Source organism: Crocodylus porosus, unplaced genomic scaffold (genome assembly GCF_001723895.1).
Source record: "Crocodylus porosus isolate Cpor-Errol unplaced genomic scaffold, CroPor_comp1, whole genome shotgun sequence".
In the NCBI taxonomy this organism is placed as follows: Eukaryota; Metazoa; Chordata; order Crocodylia; family Crocodylidae; genus Crocodylus; species Crocodylus porosus.
The window spans coordinates 1,941,299-1,961,001 of NW_017728945.1; the positions used below are offsets into that span (position 1 = coordinate 1,941,299).

The 19,703-nt window shown below is 50.1% G+C and overlaps 1 protein-coding gene across 1 annotated transcript; it reads left to right on the top strand.

Moving 5' to 3' along the window:
- The first annotated feature begins 573 nt into the window (after nt 1–573).
- HMG20B (high mobility group 20B) lies at nt 574–17,553 on the top strand. The gene is made up of 9 exons (XM_019550603.1): nt 574–707; nt 11,364–11,469; nt 11,931–12,134; nt 13,044–13,164; nt 13,273–13,325; nt 13,804–13,882; nt 14,541–14,756; nt 15,729–15,861; nt 16,437–17,553. Exons 1-9 carry the CDS (start codon nt 673–675, stop codon nt 16,447–16,449), a joined length of 960 nt encoding a protein of 319 aa, XP_019406148.1. The 5' UTR covers nt 574–672; the 3' UTR covers nt 16,450–17,553.
- Nucleotides 17,554–19,703: the final 2,150 nt, after the last annotated feature.

Below are 19,703 nucleotides of genomic sequence, written 5' to 3' on the forward strand. Positions count from 1 at the left end.
TGAGGAAGCGGCTGCAGCGGGGGTGCGTGTGCTCTTGCTGGATGGAGCCTCTTACAGCAAACCAAGTCCAAGAGTTGAGCCTTTGGTCGGTCGGCCTCAGGCTCGCGCATGGCGCTCGTCGCGGGCGAGTCCGCACGGATCCGCCCTGCCCCTAAGGCAGAGGTTTGCAGACTGGGCCGGTGGATCCATCACTGAACAGGCGGCCTCTGGCCTTGCTGCCTGCAGCGGGCCTTGGAAGCGCTCCCGGGCTTCCAGCTCACGCTCGGCCCTGGTGGGCTGCCGTTTCCCAGATCAGATCAGCCCCCGGGATCCGCTCTGGTGGCAGAGCCCAACGTGCACCGGCAACCGCCCCTGACCCCACGTCCAGGCCCCTTTAAGAGCCCCTTCCCTTTCACGCCGCAGCCGCTCGCTGATTGGCCAGCGAGCTGGTCGCGCGCGGGGTCGAGGACGCCACGCGCCGGCTCCCCCTCCCTTGGCCACGGACGGAGCGCCTCGCTGGCCAATCCCAGCCCACTTCCGCCACACGCCGGCGCCGGCAGGCCAATCGGCAGGCGGCTCATTAGCATGCCGCCGGGGGGCGGGGCAGGGCGCGGAAGGGGTGCGAGTGGGCCGCTGCCTGCCGGCGGGTGCCGCCTGTGACGGGCCGTGTCCCTCAGGCGCTGCCGGACGGGGATGGCGCACGGCGCCCCGCTGCCCCCCGCCATGCTGTGAGTGTCCGCGCGCGGGGGCTCCCGGGAGCGGGCGAGTGGAGGCCAAGCAGCCCTGCCCCCCCCACCCCACCCGCGTTTTCCTCTTGCGAAGGAGAACCCACGTGTCCAGTCCGCGCGCGCCCCTGCCCTGTGTCCTGGCCACCGCCTTCTGGGCCGCCACGCGCGGGGTGAGAGCCCCTGCCCTGCCCTGGCTCCACGCGGAACACCTCGCGGGCCCTGGACCCGCCCCGCGGCGCTGGCGGGGCCTCCTGGCAGCACTTCTCCCTCCGGGCTGCTGAGACCGGCCCGCTCCCCCCCTCGGGGCTCCTGGGCGGGCTCCAGCATCGTGAAATGCGACCGCACCTCTTTGTTACCTGGACGAAGTCAGCAGCCGCCGCTTCCTGCTGTTCCTTATCGGTTTAATGGCACAAGTAACGTTATCGGTGTCACGCACATTTAACCCTGAGTAATAATAATGCAGCTCCTGAGGTTAATTTGTAATCATCACAGTTCTTCCCAGTAGCTCTCTCTTTCCCTTCTCTTTCTGTTTACGTTGCATGCACGTTTTCCCCTTGCATCTAAATTTGTTCCGCCATGATTTGAAACCCCGAATCTACATTAATGACACAAACATTTTCCCAATTGAGAGCGGGTGTGACAGTGCTGCGGTCAGCCATGGTGTACTTGGGCCGAAATCAAAAGGTTGGCTCGTGTCCTGTGGGTGCGCCTGCACGTTTGTTAACACAGCGTAGTGACTGCGTGTTATGTTTCGTGCTCATATAATCAAGTACTAAATGCGCGGTGACTGGCACTGCTGTGCATTAGTACCACAGCACATCTTTTTAGTGATACTGCTGTGCAGTAGCATATTGGCACTGTTTTTGACATGACACGCTACTGCTGCGTAATATTAGGCTACTACATGTTTAGCACATCATGTAGGGACGCCCTGTGATTAGGGATTACACGGCACTGTCCCACGTTTGTTGCTACCTTTTCTATTGGGGCCTTCTACCAAATGAATTGGAGCAGGTGCAGTACGGTGTCTTTCTGCTCTTTTAGCTTAATCTTGATTCCTAATCGAGGCTTTTTCCCCCCTGCAAGCACATGACACTAATATATGGATAGCTGCTCTTTTCTGGAGCAGTGACCGGTTTGTGAGGTTTCCCAGGTGTAAGTCTGGGTGAATTGCCATCAGACATGGGACTTGCAGATGTTCCTTGTAGATGTCACCTTCTAAGTCACCTGTACTGGACAGCAGCGGGTTGGATATAAACATCTATGTCAGGTGCAAACACAAGCAATGGAGCTGCGAAGGGAACTCAGAGATTCTGGGAATATGCATCACCCTTTTTCATGACAGGTCAAAATTTAGATGCAGGATTGCTATAGCCATTTTCCTAATAGTCCCAGAAGACAATTTAGGATGTGCTTTATGCATTCTCTTCCACTCTGACCTGGACAATACCATAAGTACACCTGTATATCTTCAATTTGGCAGGAAGCTTCTTAAAGTCTATGTCCTGCAAAGGCATCCTGATTTTTTTTGTTTTATGTCTAAAACCTGCTTCCCGTTGGCAGGGCACATTAATTGAGTTGGCTTAGTCCATAGATTAATTTTAAATTAGGTTTTTTAAAATAACCATATAATGCAAGTAATACCGTGTGTTGTAAATCTGCCTTCCTATGCTAAACTGAATTCCTTCCAACATGGGATTAAATGCACGGTTTCTTGGGATAACACATAACTCTCCTATTCTTTAAGAACACTAAAATCCATTGGTTCCACATAAACAGTCCTGAAGTCCATGCTCTGTCCCTAACAAGTTGTTTCCCAAGTCCCTCTTTTTTCTGAAACAAGGAAACTCCTGGACTTGGTGTGGCACAAACAAGCCTCTTGCTTATTACTGAGTAGTCATGATCTTATCAACAGAGACTAGTGAACAGCAAGAAGCCAGTTTGACCTGATCACAATGTTTAAATTCCCCTCATATAAAAACAGGTTAAAGCAATAGGCTCATGAATAAATTAAACCTGTTTAATCAAAACTTCAAGTTTAATCAAAACTGCAAGCACTAAGCTACTGTGTGGTCTTGATCATACAATATTTTTCTCACATACAACACAACACACACTTTCTTTCCAAAATCCAGTGACTAGAAGTTGAGGTTTAGATTGTAAAATATGGTGACAGCAGTTTCTGCTGCTTAAGCCTCTGTCAGGAGAAAGCAAAAATAAAGCAGCAAATGTTGCATGCAGGACTCCTTAACTTAGGGGCGGGGAATTATTTTGGGCAGAGGGCTGCTTACTGAGTTTTGGCAAGCCATCGAGGGCCACGTGGCAGGCAGCCCAGGGCAGATTCATATTAATTTTCTACATTTTTTAGGGGCCCCGCAGGCCAGGTAGAACATCCTGGTGGGCCGCATCTGGCCCCCAGGCCGCATTTTGCCTACCCCTGCCGTAGCTGCTGGCTATGGATGTTTTCCATCTTCCTCCTCTCCTGCAGAGGTTCTCAAGGAAAGGCTGTTTAAATTTCTTTCTGCCTTTCAACAACAAGCTGCATATTTTACTTGAGGCTGCGTTGTATGCAAGAAAATACAGTAATTTTGAATATTCTGAAGTGGATTTTTGGCTGTAGTTCATGGTCTCTCAAATATGGCATTTACTCAAATACCACACATGCTTTCCCCCCATAAATCACCCCTCCAGAACTGGTGTGCATGTCTTAAGAGAGGAAGCTAATTTTTCTTCTTGAATCAAAGTAGGCAGACTCTGTTGCAAAATATCTACCATGCTTCTCCCTCTACCAGCCACAGGGAGAGAGGAGATGGCATTCACTTGTCAGCACCAGAGCTACAGCTTTAACCATCTTGCAGTCACAGCCACTGAAGTCAGGGTCCCCTGCAGTCAGCATTCAGCCATGGCTGGAAGAATATTTTTTCTTCCAAAATAAGGGACATGTCTTATTTTGGGGGGGGCATGTGGTATACAAGAGAACATGCTGTGTTTGATCAGAATCCCACCATTGCACTAGATCCAGCCTCAGCTTCATTGGTCTGTTCTTCCTGAGCTTTACTTGGCAGTGGGTGCTGACAGGCACCCAGGCAGGTCATGTCAGGCAGCCGTGGGGGTGCATTGCATCAAACAGATCCCTTCTTGAACAGTTATGATTTGAGTAATAAATGTTGTCAGACTTTTTTCTTCCAGTACTTCTCATTTCACACAGAAAAGGGCTTAGCTGGTTTAAATTGTATAATGGAAATTGTGCTCAGCAACTGCATAGAATGGGGGTATTCCAAAGTCCCCTGTTTCCCAAGTGTGGTGTTAGGGGTTTTTTGGTTTTGGGTTTTTTTTTGTTTTTTTTTTTACTGGTTTTGGGGGTTTGTTTTGTTTGGGGGGGGTTGGGTTTTTTTTGATCAAAACATGCTCTTGCCTTTGTTGAGCTTTTCTCATTTTAGCTGGTACTCTCAGCTCTCAGGTAGAACAGATTCAGGTGCTCCCACAAGTACTTACCCATTTTAAAACCCTCTTTCTGAGTGCTAGAGGTATGAATGACCAGGAAGTTGCATCTGCCTTTCAGTCATAACCTCTAAGAGCAGTTGGCCTGTAGCTGAAGCTGATGTAACTTTTAAGGTCAGTAGGATGAAAGGACTGAAAAGAGCCCAGTTTCCTTGGGATGAATTGTATAGTATAGCTGGCTTGTTCTGTTCTCCCAGATGATTGGAAACAAAAGAGAATGTGCTTTTTATTTTTATTTTTTGTTTTATTTTTATTTATTCATTTATTTTTGCTGTAACCCATTAAATCAAGCAATATTTATCACTTTATGCATGGAATTAGATTTTGCAGTGTTCACCCAGAGTGGGGAAACCTCTGCTCATTTAAGGAAAGAAGTTCATTTTTATCAGGTATTGTTTCAGAAACATAGTTATTAATACCCATTTATAGGCACTTTTGCCTGATGTTGAAGGGGGAAACACTTATGCAAGGATTTATTTTTTTTAAAGATCTCTTTCTGTAAATATATATAGTGTAGGACTAGTTAATTGACAGTAAAAGCTTCATTATCCAGCACCTTACAAGCTGGAATCCTCTATTAACCAGCAAACTGGCTTGTAAGGTAAAAGCCAAACCAGAAGTGCCCACCGTGGCACTTCCAGTTTCACCGAGCCCCTATGGCCCAGGGCAAAGCAGCCTGCGCTGCTGACCCCCACATCCCGGGGCATAGCGGCCTGCACAGGGCCCACCTCCCTGCTCCAGACGCAGAGGGAGAAGCAGTGGCCTGAACAGGCGTCTTTGCCTGTTCAGGCCTCTCGGGTAACTGGCATATTTTGTTATCTGGCACCCTCCGTTTCCCATGGGTGCCAGATAACAAAGCTTTTGCTGTGTGTGTATATATATATATATATATATATATATATATATATATATAAAAATTGACTAGTCTTACAGTATTTGCTATAATGTAACAAAATATTGAAACAGTCAACCTCAGCACAAATTCATAACTGTTATAATTGTTTTTTGTAATTATTAAAAATGAAATGGGATTGATTGATGCTTGTTGGAGCAAATTAAAAAAACAGCAAAACGCACACAATGTTAAGAGCAGACTTCTGTTTCACTTCATGTGCTCAAATGCCTATTTCCCAGCCATATAACTGCTGGTTTTGGCACTTAACAAGGGGTTGGTGTGGGCAGGTATGCAGCTTGGTATGTGTAGTATGGAGTGCAAGTCCCAGAACTGTGGTCTGAGGAAGACAGACCTTTTAGGGCTTTAGCCCAGTAACTGGGTGATTAAGGTGCTCACCCAAGAAGCAGGAGACAGGTTCTAGGCTCCTTCACCCAGCAAGGATTTGAACCTGCTCCCCTTTGATTTCATAGCATCATACTTGAACCACCTTGCCACAGGTTAAGCATTTTTTTTTTAGCTTTTCTCCAAGCCTTCTCTTGAAGCATCTTGCATTTATTGTTCATCACGTAAAAGGTACAGAGATCACTGGGGAAAGTTTCTGTCTCATTGGGAACAGGGTGGGGGGAGATCCAGACTGGAACCTGTTCCCTGCCAGACTAGCATCCCTCTCATTAAGCCACACACCGCCTTGCTTGTCTACCTTTCCTGGCTTCACACACCTCCCTCTTTTGGCTGGGTTCAGAAGGACTGGAGAGGCCACTAGGTGCTGCCTACTCTGTGGTATGGTCTGAGTCACATGCTGAGAAGTCAGAAAAGGCACATGTTCAAATTCTCTTGAAATGGGGCTTTATAACCCAAGTCGTCTGCTTTGTGGACATGTGCCCTGCCTGGTTGTCCGACACCAAGTAGTCATGGGGGGGGGGCGGTTTGCCAGGTACAGTTTGTGACTTGACTTGCCAGCATAGGCTTATATAGAGCTGCCTGTGTATCTGCCAGGCCAGTGTGCAGCCAGCTGCATATGTTCAGTAGCGTGTGGATGCTTGTGTCCCCATTGTTCTTCAGGTAGGATTGCAAGCTGTGTATAAGCACCAAAAATAGCAGTAATATGGCTCTGAAACTGCCATTTGGGTGTGCACAGCGAAACAGGATTCTGCCTTTAGCCTGTGTATGGCATAGACACACCTTTAGATAATACTTATACAGGCATACCTCATTTTATTGCACTTCGCTTTATTGTGCTTCGCAGATATTGTGTTTTTTACAAATTGAAGTTTTGTGGCAACCCTGCGTCGAGCAAGTCTATCGGCGCCATTTTTCCATCGGCTAGCATTTTTTAGCAATAAAGTATTTTTCAATTAAGGTCTGTACATTGTTTTTTTTAGACTTAATGCTATTGCACACTTAATAGACTACAGTATAGTGTAAACATAACTTTTATATGCACTGGGAAACCAGAAAATTCATGTGACTCGCTTTATTGCGATATTCGCTTTATTGCGGTGGTCTGGAACCGAACCCGCAATATCTCCGAGGTATGCCTGTACATGCATGACATACAAAGTGCACACAACAAAACATGTATTGAACAATCACAGTTAAAAACCCATATGGCTCTAGTATACTTACATATATTCCAAGTAAAATAAACCTTAAAAACTTTTGCAAAAGAATAAAAAATCCAAAAGACCAGTAAAATTCAGGCAAGTTTAGAAGAAAAGGGAAAAGAAACTTGCTTTTCCCCCTAAAGTTTACTGTAGTAGAACTGAGAACTGCCAGCTCACTGCCTTAATGAAGCGCAAAATCACTTTGAGATAGTGGGGGGAAAAAGTCCTGCATAAGGCTTACCTTCACCAGGGAAAGGATACTGCTTTTGTGGGGGAATATTTGGCTAAGAGATCAAAACAAGCTTGGCCGGCTGCCCAGCATCATGCTATGCTTAACAAAAGCCTTGAATGCTTTTTACCAGCCTTTGCACATCCTTTTTAAAAGCGTGGTCTGTGAAAATGCCCTCCACCTTACACGGCTGTGCTTTCTGAACCCATTCGACACCGCAACAAGCTAAACTTGTTACTGCTTAATGATTTAAAGCCTGGAGAATGCAACTCACAGCAGCTTGTTGGTATGGTCGGTTCCACATTGTATAATGCAGCAAGAAAATCAGACTCTAAAAGATTGCACAGCTTAGGCATGCTTACTAAGCAAGGCATGAATCACTGTCAAGTTGCCCAGCTCAGTTAAATTTGGACAAGACAGTGCAACATTTACCTGATTTTTTGCAAACAAGGAAGGAATTCTGCATTCTCCAAATGGTGAGATTGGACTGTAATGGAGTCTTCGTATGAACTATGCTGAGACAGGCTCTGCTATTAGTAAGACAAAGTGGCGTTCCTTTCCCACCATTAATAATGCAGATGTGCCAATTCCATCCATACCTACAATGGGCGTTACTTTACAGCAGACCCGTTGGCACCTATCCTGTTCATTAGGATGCTGTTCCTCTCCAGCAAGCGCCTTCTTAGGAATCATGGCCTCTGGCTGCTACAACCAGTCAGACAACTCTGTAAATTCGGCAGCTTTCTCTTGATGATGCACGCGCTGGGGCTTTGTTTCTCTGCCTGTCATTTACCTGCCACACTTTGAATTTTTTCTCACGGCATTCGGTTGCTTTCTGGGTCCTCAGTGTGCTCAGGAGCTGACTGAAATCCCAACCCAAGATTTTCTGCCCAAACTTTGTCTATGTCTTGCTCCTTGTGATTCTGGGGACTCAGCCTGGATCTTCTTCATTACCCTACCAGCCTTGAGAGATGTTTCCTTCTTGGCCCTTGAAAGGTTCTTCCTGCTTGGTCCTTCTACTATCACCACTCTGGGGGGATCTGTAGGGAAATGGGGCTAACTGTACGTTATCTTTTCCTATTGCTCTGCTAAATAGCTCTAAGATATTGTTGCAGACCTAAGACTTCACTCGCTGTGGTGTGCTCTTTCACTAGCACTTCCACCTTCTCTCACAAGTAAGGGAGTGAGATTTTCAACAAGCACAGGAAACTATCTTCTGTCAAATCATGAGCTGAAACTCTCAGGGAGATTCCTACATCACTTCAAATTGCTACTGCATCTGGCTGTGTGTAATCAAGATTCTCATTCTACACTCTTCAGGTCTGCAAAACTCTTACCCCTACTTTATGTGTGTCCTAAAGTGAATTCTCTAGTGCTTGATCTATCAACACACATAATTCCTTCTCTTTTCTAGTATCTGGCTTCCATATGTATGCCTAGCATATACTGTAATACCCTCTCCCTTTTTCATATGTCCTTCTGCTCTAACAAGTGCATCCTAGTGTCTTTTATATTGACTGTGGCCACCTGATCTGCGAGCTGTCCATTCATTAGATCATTTCTGGATTATCCATCAGCTTTTACAGCTCCTCTTCTCCCTTTTGCTGCTTCTAAATTAGAGCTAGAAACGAGCCGCTGTGAAGGATTCCATTTGCTCTGAAGAGAGTCGCTGACAATACTCCCATCTTGCCCATGCTTGTGGAGAGTCTCCGAGTTTTGCAGAGATTTTGGTCAGAGACAACTGCTCTCAGGGGTGGTTAAAAAGACATAGGAGGAGAGGCCCCGTGAAAGGGTCTGCAGGGTTTGTAACAAGCTATTCTGTTCCTGTCTCTGCATGTTGAAGTTTTTGGCTGAATCAAGTGGAGTTTGTGACTAGCAACTCATTCTCCAGCTCACTCCCTGGAAAGGGCCTATTTCTGCTTGCGCCTTTACTGTGTCGCTGGACTGTGGTAGCCCTTGCAGCTGGGAGGCTGAGACCTACTCCATATTTTCCCACCGCCCCTCCTCTGTCATCTTCATTCTGAGTGATCCTTAGATCCCTTGAATTAACCTTTCCTACACATCAGTGCCATTCTGTATTCTCATTCAGTGCTAAACCTAATGCAGCCCAGTGCTCTCAGAATCTGACCCTTAAAACTTTATCTCATGTTTCTCTTTGCCTCATCAGCCTCTCTCTCCATGCCTGAGATCCCTGGACCGCATCCAGAATGCTTTATCTTGTCTCCTAAGGCCTTCTGAAGAACCTGAACTCTTTATGTCAGTTCTAAGTTTACAGTCACTGGAGGCTGAGACACAAATCCTGTTTCACGTTTCTGTGCCTAAGTGCATAAAGGCAGTTTTTGGCACTTATTCAACCTTCACGCTTGTTTCAATTTACATAACTATGCTTACCCCATGCTTCCCTTTTGAACATATTCAGAAAGCCCCACTCTGGCCATAGAGACTGTGGGGCAGAATGAAATGACTCAGCTGGATGTATAATGCTGGGTGAATTCCCAAAACTTTGGTTGGAGCAGAAACCATGACTAGGGCCTGTCTCCCAGAGGAGGTGGCTTTAGGTGACACTGACTGTGCAGTAGCTCATTATGAACAGCTTTTAGGTGATGCCAACTGCGCGGTAGCTCATTACTACTGCACAGTAATGTCATGTCACGCTTTGTGCCACACAGTGCTCTGCTGTGGAGTAATAATGAGCCACCGTGCAGTCAGCATCGCATGTAGACACTGTCAGTGATTCTAAACCAGGTTATGTGGCACCCTCGGCTGCCATGAGATGTTCCTTTTAAGGGTGACAATCAGGTGCCTTGCACTGTTAGCACTGTTAGGTGTGCCAACTCTCACACACAATTTGCAAGACAAACCCAGGAACTTTAAATAGGAATTCATTGTGTCAAAACCACTCTGACCCGCTGCGGTCTTTCTGAGTTCATTGCAGCCGAAGAATTACTCTGGTATTTTTTTCCATAGTCACAAAATGAGTGAAAGCTGAGAGCTGGCATTTTCCAGGGGGGGTCCTGAGTCTAGCAGGAGGTTCCTTTGAACCTCCCTTGAACATAGTTGAAAAACCACTCCACCAAATCCTTTGTGGAGTCGCTGCTTTGCATGGTCTCCCTGCTCCTCAGATCCTGGAGTTGCTCCCCATTCCCAGATGCATAGCTTGGCATTGCAGCACATTCAAGCTTATTTTTAAAGGCCCCTGTAGAATAACCAGCTTCATAAGCACCCGCCTGCAATGCTTAGGGAGGAGTAGTGTTATCATGGGGGGTTTTAGTCTGAGTGGCTCATTCCAGCGGCCTCATGCTGTCAGAACTAAAATTGTGGAGTTTGCACCTATCGGAGGTAACAATATGCAGACCCCAGAACGCAGCTTGTAACGCACAGGGGGAAACTGTATTACAGCACAGCTTGATAGATAAAGAGGAGTCAATCCCAGAACTTAAAATTCATATGGCTCCATAATAAGTGATTGTGGCTTGATTGCTTTTGTTTTGTGTAAAAAGGATAAAGGAAGTACATCTATACTGGCTGTAGCTGTAAAAATGAGATCTTAAAACCATCCATAATAAATGCAGGGAAGGAGATTCTGATGGTAATGGATTTGAATCAAGTCAGGGACTGTAGAACATGTGTAAGGGAAGTGAAAGAAGGAATCTCTGGCAGCAAAGTTAAGGAGTTTTTCAAGTATTTTAGGAGCAGAAAGTATCTAAACAATGGCTTTAATCGATTACTAGATGGAAATGGTGAAATTGTTGATAATAATACAGAAAAAGCAGACGCAATTAGTTTTTTTCCCCCTTGTGCTCGCTGGGGGGGGGGGAACTAATGATGTCCTCATATCACAGGAAATATGTTTCATTCCCATAGTAACTCAGGAACATATTGAAGAGTAGCTTCCTGAGGTAGATATTTTTAAGTCGGGGTAAATGGTGTCCAGTGGTTTTCAAAGAGGTCTGGGAAGTTATGTTGGTTTCCAGTGAGTCTGGGAGTACTGAGTAGTTCAGAGGGCTGGAAGAGAGCCAGTGCCAAGGCAGGATGTGAACATGATAAAGTGGCCTGAGTAAGTTATAGACCTGTCAGTTGAAATACTGGAATGGCTGATATGGGACTCACTTAACATCAGATTAAAGGAGGAATATGTAATTGTTAATGCCAGTTAATGCATGGTGTCACAGAGGACTCCAGGACACCGGGGGCCTACCTGGTCCTGGGTAGATTCATTGTGCTCCCAGCAGGTCACGCTATAGAGAACAGTAGGGGAGTTCTGGCTTTGGGAGGGAATGGCTCCCCCTAGTAGGCCGTGGAGAGGGCAAATGAGTGGGAAGCTCAGCCCCTGCATTCCCAGCCTCTCCCTGCAGGAGGTGCTGCCTCCCAGTAGCGCCTCCGGACTTGCCTTCCAGCCCAGGATGACTCTAGCTCTCTGTTTGCAGACACACTGCCGGCAAAGCCCAGCATGGGAACTTCCTGGTGGCCATCAAGCAAGAAAAGGGGGAGGTTCCCCGCACGAGCACTGAGAAGCCCCACAACGAGGAGGAGGTGAGACCTGGGCCTCAGAGCCTGGCTTCTCTGACAGCAATACCAGGCCATTCCCGTGCTGATTGCCATACAGTAGCCCAGCAGTGGGATATTAGGGTTCACAGCACTGCAGAAAGCAGATGCCAGTCCTAGATAGAGCTCTTTTTCTGTTGCCTACGTGCAAGATCCTTGAGCTCTCAATAACACTGCCTTCCTTACCATGCAGCCCAGACATCCCAGGGCCTTGTGCCATGGATACAGGAGAAGGGGGAACTCTTGTGGCTACAACACTGGGCTGAGAAGAGTCCAGGAACTCAAATCACCTGAAAAACAAAGGGTTCAGGGCACAGGAGGCTTAGCTCTGTTCTAGTGCATTGCTTTATGTCCCTCTCTCCCCTTTGTACCCAGTAGCTTAGTGAGCTCCAGTCTAGCTTGTACATATTTATCCTTATGTCTGTCTTTCTCCTGCCCTCGGGCACCAGCCGGTGAAGAAGAGGGGCTGGCCCAAAGGGAAGAAGAGGAAGAAGATCCTACCCAATGGCCCCAAGGCCCCTGTGACGGGCTATGTTCGCTTTCTAAATGAACGGCGTGAACAGATTCGCATGCAGCATCCTGACCTGCCCTTTCCCGAGATCACCAAGATGCTGGGAGCTGAGTGGAGCAAGCTCCAGCCCTCAGAAAAACAGGTGTGGGAAGGACCAGGCTCCCAGGGGAGAGGCCACCTGCAAATGGGATCTGGGAAACATCTGTGGCAATGAGTGCAGTACAAGATCCACACTGCTGTAGGTTCTTTAGAGAGGGATAACCAGGGTCCCCTGGAAGACATCTAGGGAGCCCAGTCCATAGTGCTTACCTAATCTGCTGCTGCAGGAGGCTTGGGATGTGTCCTCTGCCTTGGCTGCAGGGATTACATACCTTAGATTCACCTGACTAGCCACTCTGCTGTAGGCCACAGCATGGGCAACTCGTGCCTTCTGAGTCAGGGGGGCACATGCCCCTCCCCCCCAGCAACCAGTCAGTGACTGGGGGGGGTGCCCTCTGCGGCTGATTGAACCAACCCAGAAGCATGAGCAGCACTCCCAGAGGTGCCAGCAGTTCTTCTCTTGGTGCCTCCACTCCCCGGCTGGCGCTCGCAGGGGGGGCAGTGGCACTCTTGCCTACCGCCCCTGCCCGTCATCTAACTGGGGAGCACTGGCTTTCAGGGGGTGCACCAATGCTGTCAGGGGGTGCAAGTGCACCCCTGTGCACCTCCTACGCCTCGCCACTGGGCTTCAGCATCAACTAGCAGCCAGTCCCAAAGCCAAGAGTTAACACTTCCAGCTAGTTTTGCTGCCATTGAAGTGAACAGAGATTTTTGCCATTGGTGTTTGTGGAAACAGAACTGGGCTTGGAAACAAGCCCTGTGTACTGGGATAGGTTTCTCAGTGGTGTCTATGGCAACACCTGCTGGGCCCTATTAAGAGGGAGATGGGGGCCAAGGTCTGTGACCTTGTTCTCCTGTCTGGTCCTGGGAATAGTCTGTCCTCTGGGCAGGGCCTGCTCCTGTCTGTCCTCGGTGGCTCTGCACAGAGCATCTAACCCTGGTGTGGTTTCAGCGGTACCTGGACGAGGCAGAGCGGGAGAAGCAGCAGTACATGAAGGAGTTGCGGGAGTACCAGCAGTCAGAGGCCTACAAGATGTGCACGGAGAAGATCCAGGAGAAGAAGATCAAGAAAGGTCAGTGCTGCTGGGCACAAGGAATAATGGGGTTGTTCCCTTTCTTGGGGCTGTATGTTGGTGGCAGTGAGGCTAGATGAGTAACCCGTGACTGCTTTCTGCCCCTAGAGGATGCTGGCTCTGTAGCTGTGAACACCCTCCTGAATGGCCACCCACACAAGGTAAGGCCCTGAAGGGATGGAGGCACAGAGGACACTCAGTAGAGTACATGAGGTGTGAAGCACTGGCCCCTGCAGAGGAAGGTGACTTGGCCATTGGTTTGGGGAGGCCTCAGCTCTGCCCAGGGGACAGGTCTCCCCAAGACACCCCCTGCTCAGACTAAGCTGCCACCGTATCTGATTCATTCTGGTCAGTCTGTGCTGGAGCACAGACCATGTCGTCCTTGCCTTGTATCCTCCACTGTTGGCTCCATCTGTGTACTCTCACCCGAGCCCTTCTAACTGCCCTCGAGCTTCTGTCTTATGGGTTTTCAAGTCTGTGCCACCCTTTCCAGCTCAGGGAGGTTGAGGATCAGCATGTCCCAGAATGTCTGGGGACTCCCCCATGCAAAGGGGAGCTCAGGTTGGAGCTCTCCCACCCAGCAACTGTCCCTATCTGACCCTTCTTGGTTGCTAGACACTCACCCAATCTCCTGGCCAGGTGGGGGAATGCGGCAGTGATGGCTTTTCCACGTTCGATGTGCCGATCTTCACAGAGGAGTTCTTGGACCAGAACAAAGGTACTGAACCAGGAGAAAGGGGCCTCACCCTTTGGGGCTGGGACAGTCTGCCTTTCTCCATGTACACAGTCCCTGGCTCACGGGCCCTAGGGGGTTGGCTGTGGAGGGAGGAAGGCCACATGCTGTAGCCCACTGTTCCATTACACACCTCCAACCTGGGCAGAAGAGGATGGTCACCTTTCCCTGTTGTAATCAGACCCCTGAGGCTCACCATAGCTGATAGCACCACTGGCTTGACTGCCAGGCTAGCAGGTGAAGGAAACCCATAATGCGCAGAGGCAAGCTCAGTGGGAGTTTCAGTACAAATTATGTGGACTGTGTCTGCTGATCCTGTCAGTGCTACAGTAGGGTGCTGGGAAAGTGTACAGTTACAGATCCTGGCATCCTGCATGAGCCGGCTTTCCTGGCTTCAGTTCCATTGGCACTGACAAAGGAAGGGAAAGGAAGGGACCCTTATAGCACCTAGCACACAAGGGCTCTGATCCTGGCTGGGGGCTCCAGTCTGTGCTGTATCCAGAGAACTGAGGGTGAGGCTGATGCCATTGCTTGAGCCCTGCTCAGTCCCCAGTAGAGAGGGTTTGGCCCTGAGTCCCTGTGAGCCTGTTGGGGGATGCCCCTGTTCTCTGTACTGACCCCTCTACTCATCTCTGTGGGGCAGCACGGGAGGCAGAACTGCGGCGCCTGCGGAAGATGAACACGGAGTTCGAAGAACAGAATGCTATCCTGCAGAAGCACACAGAGAGCATGAGCTGTGCCAAGGAGAAGCTGGAGCAGGAGCTGGCACTGGAGGAGAGGCAGACGCTGGCCCTGCAGCAGCAACTCCAGTCTGTCCGGCAGGCCCTGACCACCAGCTTTGCCTCCCTGCCCATCCCAGGTGAGCTGGGAGTCAGAGAAGGGAGCCTGGGATGCTGCCTGGAAGGACCCTCTCTGTGACTTACAGGGATGTGCTCTTGGCTGCATTCCCATAAGAGGACCTGATGCTGGCTGAGCCTGGCTCCCTGGAACTGGGGACGTTTACCCTGCAGGGATTCACAAAACTTCTACCAAACCACCTTCTCTTCCCCCCTTGCCTTAAAGTGACGTTTCCCAAGCTTTGTGGGTTTATACCCCATCATAGCAAGGTTGGCCACCCTCGTGCCCCCCTTGCTTCAGCCCCCACTGCCATTGGTTCCTGGCGGCCACAAAAATCACAGCCATAGATTCCCCTTGCCAGTGGCTGTGATTCACACATATCCCTGCTAGGAATGGGAGCACACTGCCACTCTGGGAAGTGCTGCCTGAAAGGATCACCAGGCACTGCACAGACTCTTTGCCTTTGCCCCCACTACAGAGCAGGCCCCTCTGGGGCAGATCCTGGGTGCCAGGCAGGCTCAGCACACTGTGCAGGTGAGGGCAGTGCTAGCCCCTGCTATTGAGGAAAGTGTCCTGCTGTCTCTCATATGGACAGAGCAGACCAGGCCTTGGCAGCAGGGTCTCTGCAGGCATATGCCTGCACTCTGGCTTAGATGAAGTGCTGAGCTGATCCAGCTGACTGTAAACCACATTCATGGGGGGCTAGAAGTGTTTGCACCCTATGCTTGGACTGCCCTGCCCCTGTCACCTGCAACCCTTTAGAGCAGTGTCCTGGAAGGATCTGTGTGTGAGGGAGCAGATTCAAAGGGGTCTTTACCACCAGCAGAAGCTATCTAGCCATTGCAGCCATGGGTTTGTCTGGGCTCCAGGCACGTGCAGGTGTGGAGCTGATCGGCAGCTCTCCCAGTACAGAACGTTGGTCCCAGCAAAAGGCTGGGGCTGGGTATGATGCCATGTGTGGCCCCTGCCCCCAGCTTATGGGCATCTGTTTCAGGCACCGGAGAGACCCCCACACTGGGCACCCTGGATTTCTACATGGCCAAACTGCACAGTGCCATTGAAAGCAACCCTCTGCAGCATGAGAAGCTTGTTGTGCGTATCAAAGAGATCCTGTCCCGGATAGCCAGGTAAGCAGGGCTTCCTAGAGTGGGGAGGTATGTCTGCCGCACTGGGCGGGGAGCTGTAGTGTTTGCCTGCACTACCACCAGTGTCAGGCAGTGGTGTGCTCCTGATGAGCACCTTGATCTTGGTGGACCAAGCTTGGAATAGTTTGGGAGTAGCCCAGTGTCAGCAGGAGAGGGAAGGAGCAGCCTTCTGTGCAGCTCTTCCCGAGATACTGTCCTGCTGAGCTGCATTGGGGGTGGCCCAGCCTGCCCTGTCAGGTTAACACTGGGCACCTGCCAATGTAAAAGGAGCTGCTGACCTCGATCTGTTCCCAGTGGGGCAGCAGGCATCTGCATCACAGAACGTGCTTTGGAATTAAGCATCTCCTCTTGTTGGTGGCTGGACAGGCAGGAAGACAAAAGTCCAATGTCCAGAGAGGCTGGGATCTCCCCAGCACAGACCCAAGGCAGGCATGTAGCAGTGCCGGGGGGGCACTGCCGGTTCCAGGATGGATCGTTCCTTGGGGCTGAGAGACCTGAAGCTCCTTCCCTGCAGAACTCCTGAAAAGTGAATCCACCTGCTTCACTCCTTGTTTCAGTGAACACTTGTGAAGAGGACCGTCCTGCTGCAGCAAAGCACTGACTGACGGGAACCCTCGACACCTCCTCCCCCTGCCTTCATGTTCAGCTGCTGCAGAGAGCTGGTTCTCCCCTAGCCACCGCACTGCTACATGCCTCTGCCTGGCACACATGTTTGCTGGAGGAATAGTTCAACTGGGCTGAGTAGTTCCTGTTGTTTCAGTACAGCTGAGGCCTGGGGGCTGGGCATCTCTGGCTTTAGGGCTGTGGCTAGCCTGCTATGACTGGATGAGGGATGCTGCTTGCGGGGCCTGTCCTCCACTCCATCACCTGACACTGGCTTGCTCCCAGTTTAGGGTGTCTTCAGCATTGCCCTAGCAGGGCATAGCTGATGGTTGTGGACAGCTGGACAGTCATGGAAGGCAGGGCAGATGGGGGTCAAGGCTGCAAACCAGGACCCAGTAGATCTGGGTTCAGCTCTCAGCTCATCCACAGGCCTGAGTCACCCCAGCGCACCCCAGTAGGACATAGTGTAGCGGAAACTCTGTGCCTCTGGTTCCTCCAGCTTCAAACCCTCACACAAGTGCTGCGGGCAGGTTTGTTGTGGTCAGTAGGGGGCTGAGGGAGTCCAGTAATGGGGACCAAACCCGCATCTTGCTTTGCCCTGCTCTGTGGTGAGGGTGGTTGGGGGTATCTTTAACCCTGAACTGAGCAGTGCTCTGAGGTCCCTACTTAGGGTTTCTTTGTGTCAGGAGCTGCCCTGGTACCTGCAGCAACCATTGCCCTCCTTCCCTGAGGATCATGAAGAGGGGGCCTGCCTGTCTCACCCAGGTGCCTCCTAACAGCTGACTTTAGCCACTAAACTTAATCAAGTCATTATAGAGCATCTTATTTTCTTACTAGCACCACATAACCAGGTTCTATATTAGGAATCAGTGTATATCCACTCCAAGGAACAGCCTCTCCCTTGAGGTCAATACTCTGTAGAGTTTAGCGTGACAGCAAGAATTAGCCTCTTTCTGTAAGCATCTCCATGGCTTCAGCACTTAACCTGTTCTCAGGTGGACCAGCTGCTGCCCACCCTGCCTTGGGAATGCTCCTGGAGACTGGTTAAATAAAAACTGGGGTGAATAACCAGGCTGTGGTGTTGTGTTTGTGGGTGTGGGGGGAGGAGGGGGTACGCACATGCTCATGGGCTGGTGGGGATCATAGACAATGGTAGAAGTTGGTGAGTCTGGTTGTACGGAAGGGGGTGATCAGTGTCCAAAAGCTGGTGAGACCTGGGCTGAGTGTGGGGATGTTCCTAGTGCGAGGTTCCTCTTGCTTTGGCACCAAGGGATATCTCTGTATATTGGTGCACTGGAACCCCTGGGTGTTCTCAGGAAGACTTTGCTGACACCATCAAGACTTTTTGTCCTGGGAGAATCTGGGATGTTGGAGGATCACAGTAATAAAGGGGGGCTGTTCTGGTTGGTACTCCGATGTGGAGGGAGCTGGGTAAGGGGCCAGGACCAGAAATCTGAGGACATGGAGGAGAGACTTCCTCAGCCATGTGTCTGTGTCTTCCCAGCTCTGGCGCACACAGTTCTATTCCCTGGGTTTTGCCTCGCCCTAGATTTTTCCCTAACCAGCCTGGCCCGCATTTTCCAAGACTAGCATATGCCATTTTTGCAAGTGCTTTGAAGATGAACATTCTGGTTATGATTTGGTGACTAAAGGCCAGGATGAGGATCAGCAGATCTGGGCCCTGGCCTGACATTGTCACAGACTTCCTGAGTAGCCTTGGGCATAGTGAGGCACATGACTCCCTGCTGCTGCCCCTGCTCAGCCACATCATGGAAACCGAAGTACTTGTCTTGGAGACATAAGTTGGTTCTTTTGGAGCAGTTGCGAGCCAAGGGCCCTTGATCTCAGGAGCTGTGTGAAGACAAAGATCCACAGAGAACTTCAAAGCACCTGGCCAGTCCTCAAAAAGGCAGTGCCCTAGCAACCCTGAACTCAGTGAGAGCATTGCCGTTGGTTTCTTTTGCCTGGTATGAAGCCAACAACAAAACTCTCATTGCCTTTCATGAGGCCAGAATTTCTCTTGTGGAGCAGTTTTACCCTCCACAAGCACTGGTAGGATAGTCAGGATTGGGTCCCAGGGGAAGGCTAATGAGGGATTCAAGCCTACACCTTTCCTGCAAGGAGGGGCTCTGCATAGCTTCCAGCTGGAGTGGTACATTAGAAAGGCTGCCTGTGGCTGGAAATTCATTGTTTCTGCAATTCCAGATCAACTGAGTACAATGGGGGGGCCAACGTTTTTGGTAGGCATGCTGCAAATTAGCCCTGTGGCCTCCCCAAGTGTCACTCCAAGTGTCCCCTTCCCTTGCCTGATCTGTTCTGCTTTCTGCCCCTGCCCTGTACTCCCTGTCTTATCTACTGCACTGCCTTCTGCCTCCTGGTCTATGCTCCCTGCCTGATCTGCCCTGCTTTGTGCTGCCTTCCCTGTGCTCTCTGCCTAATTTGTTGCTTTGCTTTCTACTCCCTGCCCTATTTGCTGATATGCCTGGTGCTCCCTCCCTCATCTGCCATATGCCACCCACAGAGGCTGTCCGTGCCAATTGTGGCCACCCCTGAACTGAGAAAAAAGATCCCATTTACTTTCTTCCCAAATTGCCCTGGAATCTGAAGGCAACCCTGGGTCTGTCCTGACTTCAGTCCCAGCACTGGGTCTTGTGCCGAGGCCTCACTGCAGGTTGGCTGGCGCACCGGAGAACCAAAAGCAGCCAGGAGTCCCACTGCTCTGCTGTTTCCAGCAAGCCTCACAGCATTTGCTTGTGGGAGTGAAGGCCGGACTCTGACCTGCAAGCATGGCACAGAGCAGATGTGCTGAGCAGAGCGGCACAAAATGTTTGTGGTGTCATTAAACTGCCCCGTGAGAGGCAATGCTTGTGGCTCAATTTCTTGGTGTCAGTCAGGCTTTTGCACAGGGCTTTTGATGTTGGTTTCTGTGCTTGCATAGAGCGGTGTCCTCAGGACCCAGACTGTTTGAGGTGCAGCTTTGCACACTCAGAAGTGCAAATCCATGTACTAGCTGTCAGGTAAAGCAGCACTGGGGAGTGCAGCCTGGGGTGAAACTGAGCTTGGACAGGTTTGGGCTGTCTGGCTTACAAAGCTCTCATGTCCTGTCATCTTGGCCACTGTCACAGAGCTCTTCATAGTTTCATAGTAGCTAGAGTCGGAAGGGACCTAGGTAGATCATCTAGTCCGACCCCCTGCCTGAGCAGGAAAGAGCACCGGGGTCA

Excerpts from the sequence above, each read along its gene's own strand:
- HMG20B (XM_019550603.1), top strand. The coding sequence starts at position 673 with ATGGCGCACGGCGCCCCGCTGCCCCCCGCCATGCT. Across the intron at positions 12,135-13,043 it reads TCCAGCCCTCAGAAAAACAG|CGGTACCTGGACGAGGCAGA; the intron begins GTGTGGGAAGGA and ends GTGTGGTTTCAG. Across the intron at positions 13,326-13,803 it reads TGAATGGCCACCCACACAAG|GTGGGGGAATGCGGCAGTGA; the intron begins GTAAGGCCCTGA and ends TCTCCTGGCCAG.